Source organism: Pipistrellus kuhlii, unplaced genomic scaffold (genome assembly GCF_014108245.1).
Source record: "Pipistrellus kuhlii isolate mPipKuh1 unplaced genomic scaffold, mPipKuh1.p scaffold_m20_p_4, whole genome shotgun sequence".
Classification (NCBI taxonomy): domain Eukaryota; kingdom Metazoa; phylum Chordata; class Mammalia; order Chiroptera; family Vespertilionidae; genus Pipistrellus; species Pipistrellus kuhlii.
Window position 1 is genome coordinate 40,722,176 of NW_023425540.1, and position 12,770 is coordinate 40,734,945.

The 12,770-nt window shown below is 38.8% G+C and overlaps 1 protein-coding gene across 1 annotated transcript in view; it reads right to left on the reverse strand.

Moving 5' to 3' along the window:
* The window catches only part of HAPLN1 (hyaluronan and proteoglycan link protein 1), a 66,198-nt gene that overhangs the window by 18,602 nt on the left and 34,826 nt on the right, over positions 1-12,770 (reverse strand). The window contains exon 2 of the mRNA XM_036410705.2: positions 7,388-7,513. Coding sequence (XP_036266598.1) covers positions 7,388-7,487 — 100 coding nt within the window. The 5' untranslated portion in view covers positions 7,488-7,513. The remainder of the gene's footprint in view (positions 1-7,387; positions 7,514-12,770) is intronic.

Sequence of the window (12,770 nt, forward strand, 5' to 3'; positions counted from 1 at the left end):
TAAGCAAATTGGGTTTGCATGGCTATAAATAGATTAAGAAATGCACTACAGGAAAATAAATTGGAAAATGAAATTTGAACATTTCACTAACATGGTGAATGACATTCTTAATATAAACATACTTTGCAGGGTTTTAACTATACTCGAGGCTTGCTTCCAAAGGTATGGGGAAACCAAAACATTAGCATGAGTCATTCTTCTTCATTAAGTTGTAATTAACCACACAGCCCTTAGTTATTGGAAATGTCTTCATATGGTAGAAGAGTGGATCTCAAATCTACTTGCCTCCACTCAGACCACTTCCACTTCCAAGTATAAGGTCAAGCTATCTGTAATTTGCAGAAAGGACACTGTTGGTTTTATACACAGATATAGTTAATGTCTTCATTTAGTATAAAATCTATCAAAATAATACTGTCACAGAGTCAATCCTGGAGGCAAAGGGATCTTGTGATTCTTTATCTAATAATCATGAATTGATGGCGTTCAATGTGCTGAGTATTAAATTTAGTGCTCAAATAAAATGAAAGGTAAGTCAAATACAATTGTCTAGGTAGGCAAGGCTGAGGGAGTGGAGAGAGCACCACAGTCCTGAGGACAGCAGGGAATGGGAAGGACATGCCCATTCTAATGCATGAACTGGCTTCCACTGATGTTGTTCAGTGGGAATGCAGGCTAAAAGATAATGGATCTTTGAATTTTGCAACAGACAAAAGAAGTACAAGTTTTAATGTTTTTAAAAAAATCTTCTATTTAAAAATGTATGCAACTAACTTAAGACTTTGGAAAAAATTATAGAGGAAAAATGGCCACACATCAGTGACAGGATTCTGACTTGAAGAACATTTGCATCTGGGAACCTATGCACCCTCCTTTTGCTCACCTGTTGGTGCTACGGGTCACCAGATCTCAGACCAGAGTCATCTCCTGGCCTCTATCTGCATTTCCTTCTTCCCTAGGTGATCTCATCTAGTCCATGGTCACAAATACCACTTATCTGCTAACGATTCCAAACTTTCTAGTAGTACATTTCCCCTGAACATAAAACCTAGTAAATCCAACTGCCTGGTGGTCATAAATTGCATGTCCAATAGATAACTTGAGTCTCTCCTCCTTTGCCCAAATTTGTTCTCCCAATCTTCCTTAACTTAGTTTATGCCCAGCAGCAACTAACCAAAATTGTATTTCAATCTATAATCATTTCATTCCTTAATTTTTCTATTTATAACCATTGTGTATGTGTATATAGGTATAACTATATGTGTACCTATCTAGTGTAGCAGCTATGTAGTTGAAGAAAGATATTACCATGTTTGACTTACATCCATAATTTAAAGATACTGCTTTTTTTTAATGCTTCTGTTAAAGGTAATAGCATATGATGTTATCTTCTCTCTATAGAATTTCATAATTTCCCTTATAGCAGTTATCACAGTCAATAGTTTTAAATTCACAGAAATGTCTGTCTCTCACTAGACTATAAGCTTCAAGAAGACAAAGCCATGTGTTCTGTTCATCATTTCACACCGAAGGACCATGTATAAAAGATGCTTGCTCTAGATTGAATGTTTATTCCCCTCCCCCCACTACTAGCAAACTCATGTGTTGAAACCTGATCCCCAATGTGAAGATATTGGAAGGTGGGGCCTTTGGGAGATGATTAGTTCATGAGGGTGGAGCCCTTGGAAATGGGATTAGTACCCTTATAGAAGAAACCTGGGAGAGATCCCTTGTCCCCCTCAGTGATTTGAAGACACAGAGGAAAAAATGACAATCTGAACTGGGAAGCCAGCTCTCACCTGATACTGAGTCTGCCAGCACCATATTTTTTGGAGTTCCCAGCCTCCAAAACTGGGAGAAATAAATGTCTGTTATTTATTAGCCACCCAGTATATGGTATTTTGCTATAACAGCGTGAATAAGTCTATGTGTGCAGTATGTGAGTATTTCTACATATGTACATAATTGCCTATGTATACATTTTTTTTTCTGGACTCCTGTATTATATTTGTCTGGTTATAGTCTTAGTTTGACCAAATGGTAAGCCTGTATTCAATGCAGTAGGTTCTTCTGACATTTTTGGGTTCATGTCCTATAGTAAAAGAGATTTTAGAATTAGTTATCTAATACGATGTTGCTAATTCTTATGAGTTCGTGATGAAATTCTAATACTGTATAGCGGATATTTTCTAGAAAGAGTTATTAACGCTGTATATATTTATCTAAATGCCATTTGGAAAATATACTTGATATTTGTGAATTTTGCATTTGTGGCTGCAAATAGCATACTCTGTCTTGAAAACACAAAATGAATTAATTTAAGCTTTCTTAACAGACTCATAGAATCCAAATGAGTTTTAAGTGGAGGAGAGAAAATTAAGTGGGAGTAGCACTTATCTACTTCTCCCATTAAACTTTGGCTCAGTGGGTGGTTTGTGATCATACATTGTTGAATTCACTCCACTTCTTTTAATCCACTCTGCACCACCAGATCCCGACTCTGCAGATATTACATAAGGAACACGATAGCATTGCAATGACCAAGTATAAAATGACTGCTCTTCAAAGCTGCATGCACACATTAGAAAGATTGCTGCGTCCTGTCTCTGATGGACCCTCATGGAGCGTAGGATGCTGTGTGCAGTGTGGGAGCCACGCATACGACCTATTGTCCAATCTCATAATCCTCTTCTTCATCTGCTGCCTCTTGCTCTATGACCTGAAACTATTTCCCTGACATTTGGAAAGACTGACTGCAACTTAATGAGGAATAATCCCTGGATCTTGGTCCTGGGTTTATTCAATAAACACGTACTGACCATCTACTATGTGCCAGGTACTGATTTAGGTGACTTGGATACATTAGACATCTCTGTCCTTGTGAAGCTGAACTTGAGATGGACACAAATTATTATGTAAAATAGTTAAAGCCATTAGCCAGTGCTACAGAGAAAAGAAAAAGATATGAGAGAGATTGGGGTCCATAAGAGAAGGAGAGTGCAATAGTCAGGGAAAATTCATTGAGAAGGTGAGAAATGAGCCCATACTTGAAGAGGGGAAAGGATTAGCCAAGATACACTGTTCCTCATTTGCCATGCTACCTGGGACAAGAAATATAAAATCTCCGGGTCTTGATTTCTTTATTTGTACAATAGGATATCGATCTAGATATCATATATTAAAGTCATCTTAAGTCCTTAAATTCTCTAAGCTTTGGGTTAGCTTTTATCAACATTATGATGAAAGCAGTCATCTAGTTAATGCTCATTAAGCCTACACAATATGTCATTGCATTGCTAAATGCCATGGATGCCCCAGGATTTAAGAAATGCTTGTTATGATAATGTTAGTTTGGATGTATTCCATTACACTCATCCATTTATTCAACAAACATATACATATTAAGTACCTACTATGTGCCAGGCACAAGTCCACAGTTGTGGTGTTAAAAATCTGACCATCTGATGGGGAAAAGGGAGCTATTTTAACAAAAAAGTAACCCATGCTAAGCAGAGACAGAGGAGTTATTTGAGACACACAGGATAAAGGAGCCAGCCCACTGGATGGGGAATGTCCACTTCTGCCAAGGATTCTAATATACATTATTTTTCTACCCAGAGAGATAAACTTCTGACAATGCTTCCCGTAAAAACTACTACTGTTTTATCTTTTGAGAAAGTGACAGTACATTGTACTTATTTAATAGAGGGCAACAATTTTACTCTTATTATTTTAAAACCATTTTTGAAATTATAAAAGAACAACATTTTGCTTATCTGCGTTCACCTAGTAAGTCTATTAAAGTTATTTAAGTTTGAAAAGCTTCTGTGTTTACAAGGAAATTAAAAGAACCAGATAATATTTAATATTGTTGGGGAAAATTTTAATTTGTGAAACTAAAGAGGACAAAGAAGGCAATTTATAGAACGTTTACTTCATTAGAACTAAGAATACATTTGAAAATACGTTTGAAAAGCCCGAGCTTTCCCACCAACCTTTGTGCCTCCTTTTTCATGTCAGTGAGGAAGTCACAAGCATGATGATGATAATAACCATCATCTATTGAGAGTTTATTGTGTGCCAGGCTCAGTAGTAAGCACTTATCCAAATATTAGCTAATTTAATTCTTACAAAGCCCTACGAAATGCATGGTGATTATGCCCAATTTTATAGATGAGGGGAAGGAAACTTGAAGAAATTAATTGTCCCATATCTAAAGTCAGTAAGTGGCATTGGGGGAAAAACTCTCAAACTTATCAGAAGTTTACATTTGACCACCAGAGGAAGGAAGCATTTGCTCTCTGACCTGAATATGGTCCAGCAGTTTTGCATTCACTATTTTGCTTTGTACGTTGTTTCATGGGCAAATGGTCATATGATTTCTCTGGTATCTATGTAAATGTCCCCTTAAAAACAGTGTTTAAAAACGTATACTCTTTATCTTTGAACATCTACTAGTAATTAAAGGTATACAGAAGGAGTTTTTGGACCCCATCCAAGTATTTATTTAAAAGACACTTTTGTGTGATTTGGTACTCCACATAAAATTCTTCCTGATGGTCTCAAGTTTCAAAGAAGTTAGAAGTTGTTTGACTAGGCATATCAGGAAATGAGGGATGTAATGCATTAGTTGAAAGTGTTGTAGAGACAGTATTAGCAGCAGCTATCTCTTGTTGTAGCTATATTTTAAGAAATTACTATCTTCTACATTGGGAACTACATTAGCAGACTCCATGGACAAGTAACGCTTGCTTTCTTGTGTAACCCAACAGCTTCAATAAAAAAAAAAAAAAAGTTAAAAAGCATGAATGAATATATGTGCATTTTTATCAAAGGCTGTGTCTTTCTTCGTGGGAAACTGGGAGAGTTTCCTTTTTCATAACCAGACACATGCTTTTCATCAGAAACACTGCACAGGGTTCTATAATTGCATTTTCTTTACTGGTAATTACACTTTTTTTAAAAAAGAAAAAGCCAGATTAAACGTTTTTGTTCCCATGTATCTATAGACTCTCCCATAACAAATTTGGAAGGAAACCCTCAAAAATGATTAGGTAACTCTTATGCCTGAGACTCAAGACATACTATCAAAGTGTTGAACATCTTCATCCAAGCAGTTTAGGATAACTTGGGAATACTGTGTATATTGCCCTGATGTCGTTTGGGCCTGGGAATACAAACATAGAAATTTAATGAAAATTGGGAGATAGAAAAGATGTTTTTGCAGAAATGCGAATTCTGAACAATTTCCTATCACTGAGAGGAGCCCATTCTGCTTATCAGTACAATTCAAGAATTTGAAAGCCAGATTTACTAACTTATCATCTGACTACAAAAGTCTTATAAAATTTTATGAGGGATTAAGCTCCTTTAAATTCCTTTTGGGCCATGTTTGACAAATAAGAGTTTAAATATGAGAAACTAGTATTTCAAGTAAGGAATGCAGATTATCTGCTGTAATGTTTTTCTCGTGTACTATACATTTTATTTTTGCATTGTAAATGACAACCGAAATTATGTCAGAACACTTGGAGGTGTTTCTCTGGAGGACTGAAGATATGAATATTCAACCTAAATGCTATCATAAAGGAAAAAGACAACTTTTTTATTAGGTGAAAAATAACAAGAACAGGTATTTGGAGCAATTTTAGAATAAATTAAGATGTATGGACATAGCATCATAATCCTGATTCAAATTACATTTCAGTATAGGTTTCTACAAGCAAACGGTAGGCTGTCTAGTTTTATTACTTGAAAGTTATGAGTAACTTTCTAAGAATATGAATTTACAATTAAAATGAACTATCAAGTTATTTATTTTTAAATGGGTAGTGTATGCCATAATCTGGATAATTCTGATGCCTCATGTCAGAAATTCCTTTGCACTAAATTCCATCAGAGTATACGGGATGGAAAGGCTGGGGCCACAGAAGTTTTCCTCACTGACAAAACTCAAGTCTAATTTAAAGGCTCCCCAGAAGTAATTTTTAAAGTGTTAATACAGTCCCAAAATAATATTTTCATACTCTGGGTGAACTTTAGACTAAATGGTTTGTACATAGTTCATAATATAACATATATCTGTCTAATAAGTTGAAACCACAGCTAAAGTTAATTTTACATCAGCTTTAAACCTTCTATTGTTAATCACGACTCAGAATTAACCTTTTGGCTGAACTGAATTCTGTCACTAGATGTTAAAAAGATGTTGTTCCTCATCAGAAATCTCTCTGTATAAATATAGCATCTGGGATTCCTCTACGTATACATTAGAAATCAGCTGAGTCAGCAGCTTGCATAGTAAGATTTATGATTATATAATGCCTTTTCACAGCCCAGTGAAAAACATAAAGCTGTTAGAAGCAAAAAGAACTAAAAGAGATATGTCTGAAACAGCAAGCTATTGTCAAATTCAGAACTCTATTTGTATAGTCATAATATGCACAGGAAAATACTTCTAGCCAGACTTACACTATCATTTGACCTTCACAACTCATACTTTGCAGCAATGGATGCAATTTTCTGAGACTACACTTTTGACCTTGAAGATATAACTTGATGTTTTATGTCTCTAAGCAAACTTATAAAGCTTCTGGTCCCCAAACTGAGTTCATCTAAAATTAATGTCATCATATGTTTAAACTGTTAAATCCTGTCATTCTTCTTTCAATTATTCAGCATACAAGGGCAAAGAGAGAAGCAGCCGCTCCTTTTGAACTATCTTTTCCTTATTGCATAAGTCTCTTAGCTTTCTGAGTGCAGGATGTCCCTCATCTGAAGCTGGGACTGAGGAAATAGCTGCATTGTACTGCAGCCCCAAAGCTTGCTACAGCTCTAAGGCTGAGGATTCAGCTGAGCTGAACAGAAACATGCAGAGGCAATATACTGGTCAATCGGAGCTAAATATTCACCAAAGGAGATTATATGGGGTGAGTTACTTTCTCCTGAAGTTTAGCTTGTCTGACTTTCATTTTCACATCGTTTTTTCTTAATGCTGACTCTAGCAGTATGACCTTACATCGTAAGTTTTACTTCCTATTTCTCTCCCCTCCCCCCTCCCCATCCCTTTTGCCTTGCACTGAAATAAACTTTATGTCCTCTGTACTACTTACAAGAAAGATAGCAACTGTACTAAAAAGCCTGGAACAATTACATCAATTCCCTGTAGCTGGACATTCATAAGCCATCCCAATTTAATTGTCCCCAATTCTTAACTCCACTGTAATGCTCTCGCATTCAAAAGCCAGGGAGCATGTTCACCCATTAGCAGAAAGGAAAAGAAAAAGTCAGTGCAGCAGAACTAACGAAGAAACACAAACCCAGCATCTCAATTCTAAGTAACTTGAAATTCGTTTGATGTTCGTGAAGAGAACCTGCGATTTCTTACCTTGGATGTGAATAACTCTGCCATGATCTAGAGTGTGGTTGTCTGAAGGATGATCAGCCCAGCAGATGGAAATCAGCACCAGGAGAAGTAGGCTCTTCATCTTCGCAGCCCCAAGACTCTTCTTCACTGTGAGAGCATCACACACAAATGCTTGTGAGACTTGGAGCCTTTGGAGTGTTGCACTGCACAACTTATTGCCACCTTATCATCACAGAATGGGTCTGTAAAAACGTTTAACCCGATCTGTTCAGAAAGTTTCTGTAAGCCGTCTTTGGGAGCTGAGGACTGCAGCTTTGAACAATTTCAGTTTCCCTCGTGTAGCCAGAGTCCAAATAGTGTTTAACTCTATCTTTGCAGAATTGTAAAATTTAAGACAGTGTGCTATAGCAAGTTATAGAGATATGTGGTAAGGATAGAACTGACTTAAAAAAAGCTGTTTAAATCTCTGAATTGGAAGTATACGTTAATAAAACAATTTTATGCATATCTGGATATTTATCACCAAATGCTAAACCAGGGCAAATAAAGAATATTTACATGAAACTAGACATCATTCATTTTCCATGTGGCTTCCTAAGCAGGTTAGATTTGCTTGTTCTAAATGGAAAAGAGGACAAAAAAGAAAAGAAGAAAAAAAGCCTGATTAAGCAGAAGCAGCACTTTTGTTACAGATTCAGTTACCATCTTAAATACAGCTTGGGTCTAGGGTGACGAGATGAAAATTGTGGACAAACTAGGTTATAGTTGTGCTTGCTACCACTGCAGTCATCCTGATTGATTTTTCATTCATTTCTCCCTAAAACGCTGACGCACCATCTTCAAGTGCCAGGTAGGGTCTCTGCAGTCAGCAGAGCCACAGCTGCAGGAAGGTCCCTGCCAGGCAATTAGGCAAATGAAGAGCTGAAACAGACAGCAGGGAGCAGCTCTGGTCCTGAGTGAGAGGCAGAGCTGTCACCTGGCTGTCCTCTATTGGAAGACTGATGGATACAGGAGGACACAATACTCTCCACCCCCTCCCCAAACTTTGTCATGGGGAGGACCAAAAAGTCATTCCAAGTGATACGAACCTTATGACCTTTGCAGTTTCTGCAGGGCAAAAAAGTCAGTGCAGCTGCTGTTTTAGTGTGGCAGCAGAGGCAACTATTAACAAGGGCTTTCTTTTTCTCTCGTGCACACAGCAGCCTTCACAATGCCTGGCTATTTTTAAAACTGAAATTGCACAGTACTGGCTTCTGCCACTAATTTGTGTGTTGTTTTTTTTTTCCAGGAAAGTCTGACTCCCTGGAAATATTAAAGAGCCCTGAGCCTGTTCCTTGAGGCCCTTGAGGCCAGCCTCTGCTCCGCAAAGTTCCTGAGTCTCTCTTGGGACCACGACCTCTCTGCTGTCTCCCCTCTAAAAACTGGCATTGTTGTGATGCTTAGGACTTCAGTCTTTTCATGTTTGCTTTTTCCTTTTTCTTTTTCCTCATTGTGGTACAGGAAGAAGATTATGGGCAAGCTACCTGAGAAACTTACTTTTCCAGGAAACAAAGTGTCACCTTTAAAATTCTACCTGAGTTACTCATGTTGTCAGAAGTTCACTACTGGCTTGTGCCTCTGAGGATTTTTATTTTTTTTTGGGGGGGGGGGGGGGAGAGAGGGGGAAATGATTATTTTTGATGCTACTGACTTTTGTCCATGGAATATGATTAATAAATATTATCTGTTTTCAGGCCAAAACATGGTTTGGGTGAACAAATATAATAAAGGTGACTCTTTTGGAATTGGAATAGAATTGGGACATTATATACACAAACATAAAATAATGAGCAAGCCAGCACAAATTTATATAACTCCTTTAATTCCATGCCAAAGGATTAAAAAGTATGCCACTAAGTGCTCATTTCATTGAGTTAAGGTATTAACTGTCCAAGGGTCTAATGAAATATGCAAGCATAGGAGAATCCTAATATATAAAAACTTTGGATCTCTCATGACTGGAGGCTGGACCAACCAGAAATCAGTCCAGCAGTCAGTGCTGAGTTGCCATAGTGACCCAGCACTGACAGCTATGGCTGCAGGTGCGGTGAGCCAGCATTGACTGCTGAGGGGACTGTGAATCAGGCCCAGAGAGAGGCCTGAAGAGAGAAGCAGAGTCTGATCCGTAGTCTGTGTGGCAGCTGTTGATCAGCACTTGCCTCTCTCTCTCTTCCAGCAGTGCCCCAATTTCTTTCCAGGCCTCCACCATGCTGCTGATCAGCCCTGCCTTTCTGAACAGGTCCCATTGATAGGCCTAGAAATGCTGACTGGCATAGAGACTGACCAATCAGAACCAAATCTGGGTGAAGTGTGGGGAGCCACTGGCTGCCTAGGAGGCGGAGCTTTTGACACTGACCAACCAATCAGAATCAATGGGCAGGCAGAGGAGAGCAGTTGGAGGTGAGATCAGGCTGGCAGGAGAGAGCAGTTAGGGGTGATGAGGCAGGCAGGCAGGCAGGCAGAGAGGTTAGGGGCAATCAGGCAGACAGGCAGGTGAGCAGTTAGGAGTCAGTGGTCCCAGATTGCAAGAGGGTTGTCCTATTGAAGGGAGTGCAGGCTGGGCTGAGGGAACCCTCCTTCCATGCACAAATTTCATTCACCGGGCCACTAGTAAATAATAATAGTACCTACTTTTAACTACTATTTGCCAAATGCAATCTATGCTAAGCATTGTGCATACAATGGCTCATGCAACCCTTGTAATAATACCATGAGACAGATAGTTCCATTTTCCCTGACACACTTTTTTTGCTGAAGGTCATACATTTAGTAAGCAGCATTTATATTTGCTTTCAAGCAAAAGCAATACCCACATTGTGTTGCACTTATTTTCCAAATAAAATAAATTTAACTTGTTATTTGCTTTATTGCCTTTATAAAGTATGCTCTTTAACTTGAACCTACTATGATTTTAAAATATTGACTTGTGTTTTAGTGAATACAAGCTTTTTTTTTTAACTTACATGTAAGAAGTCAGATGGCATTTGCTTAGCATGATTGTGCCCTGCCTTGCTTATGTCACCACGTTGGTGCCATGAGCACTTCCTTGGTGGCTCATTGTGTGCACACACATGTGCATTCACACACACACACACACACCATCCTCAATTTTAAAAAGCTGAGGATATCGAACTTCTTCAGTGATCTGTGATTAGAATGAGGCATAGATCAGTGAACACTACCAAGTACCCCACTGCCATCAATACATGCCATCATGTCAGCATAACAACCGTCTCACGAAAAAGATAGGAAACTAGAAAATTGAACTTTAAGAACAGCCCTGGCTGGTTGGACATCATCCTGTGCACCATAAAGGCTGCCAGTCTGACTCCAGGTCAGGGCACATGCCAGGGTTGAGGCTAGATTGAAGTTTTGCTCTTACAATGATTTCTCTCTCTCTCTCTCTGTCTCTCTCTATCTCTCTTTTTCTCTCTCTCCTTCCCTCTCTCTCTAAAAATCAATAAAAAACATTTTTTAAAATTTGCCAAAGAGAATTTAAAAGGGGCAATTTAAAGGACTAGACATTTTGAAATATATATAGGATAAAAGAGTAATATGCAAATTGACTGTCACTGCAACACAAAAGATGGCTGCCCCATGTGGTCAAAGATGGATGCCCCCATGTAGACACAAGATGCTCAGCAGGGGAGGGCAGTTGAGAGGGACCAGGGCTGCAAGGGAAGGCAGTTGGGGGTGATCAAGACTACAGGGGAGGGCAGTTAGGGGTGACCAGGCTTGCAGGGGAGGGAAGTTAGTGGCAATCAGGCTGGCAGAAGAGCAGTTAGGCATTAATCATGCTGGCAGGCAAGTGATTAGAGGGTGATCAGGCTGGCAGGCAGAAGCACTTAGGGGCAATTAGGAAGGCAGGCAGGCCAGCAGTCCTGGATTGTGATTTTATCAGGATCAGGCTTAAATGGACAGTTGGACATCCCTTGAGGGGTCCCAGGTTTAGGAGTGTGCAGGCTGGGATGAGGGACACCCCCTCAACTCCTGTGCATGAATTTCATGCACGGGGCCTCTAGTATATATGTTTTCAAGTTATTTTATTCTACATTGCTTATGTGGTATGTGCTAAGATCTCACACAGAACAAAAAATAAGGTTACGCGTTTACTTTTAAAAGAGATTATACAAACAATGGGTGGCCAAATATGAGGCTTTGCATCTATTATTTAAACATTCTGTGTTTGATAATGGATAAATAAGCTTAAGTGAAAAGCATGCATACTTTTTTCTGTGCCCGGAAAGCTAATGTTGCATATTTCATTACATGCGAGGCACTGTCCTTGAAGTCTCACACATTCAACTGTTATTTCTTAGAACAACTCAGCTGAAGTAAGTATTAATATATTAGCACACATCTTTCACAGTTCTGGAAACTTTAGAGTGGTAAAGACCCCACCATGGAAAGTGAGGAGCTTGGAGTCTGGGCAGTGTTCCCCAGAGCCTGCACTCTGCACCCCCTTTGTCTTATGTACCCTGAGGAATGTCACCAGCTTTCATGGCCAGGTCTCAAGTGTTTTTCAAAGCTTCACTCACACAAGCTCAAATGCCACCCCCCTCCCATCCCTCTTCACCAGCTGTGGGCGGGTAGCACTGATCACAACCCTGTTTGCACAAGACTCCATTGAGTCTAAGTCCCATGGCTTTCCTCACTGCATGCCTGGCACCCAGCACTGTCCTGTGGGCCAAGAGGAAGGATGAATAGGAGGACCAGTTACAAGGACTAAAGGAGCCAAAACTGAGGGAGGTTTTACTCCATTTTAAGATTACATGTCTTATTGTATGGAGGATCGAGAAGAGTTATTTGTTCCTCCATCAAGGGTATAATGACATAAACCTGTTTCAATTTAATGCTTGCAATTTAGTTTAAAAATTATGAGAATTAATGTAAAGTTTTCTAGAAATTGAAGGAGCAAAGAAACCACAAAATCTTAAACTGAAGAATTTTATTTGACAGAATTATTTTAAAATAAATGGAACCTTCTCCTCCTTGATATCTTTTAAGTCTGATCTACTTTCAGGCAAAAGAGGGTCTATGACCAGTTTTTTCCTAAAAGCTGGTCAGTGGTGCAGTAAAACGGACAAAACAATGACAAAAACTGCAAAATGTACTTTTCCATTGAGTTAAATTAACTCAATTTTTAAAAAAGTGTTCTCCCCCCCACCCCGAAGTTACTTTTCTTGCTGTTTTGCTGTTAGAAAGACCTTTATTTCATAGAATTATAAATTTTAGACTTCTCAAATTATAGATTATTTTATCCTTACTTTATTCTTTAATGGCAACCTTATGTTGGGTCATCATTGCTTTGTTGCTGTTGGTTAGCTCTGTTTTCTGTTTTAACTCTACAGGTATGTACAGTCCA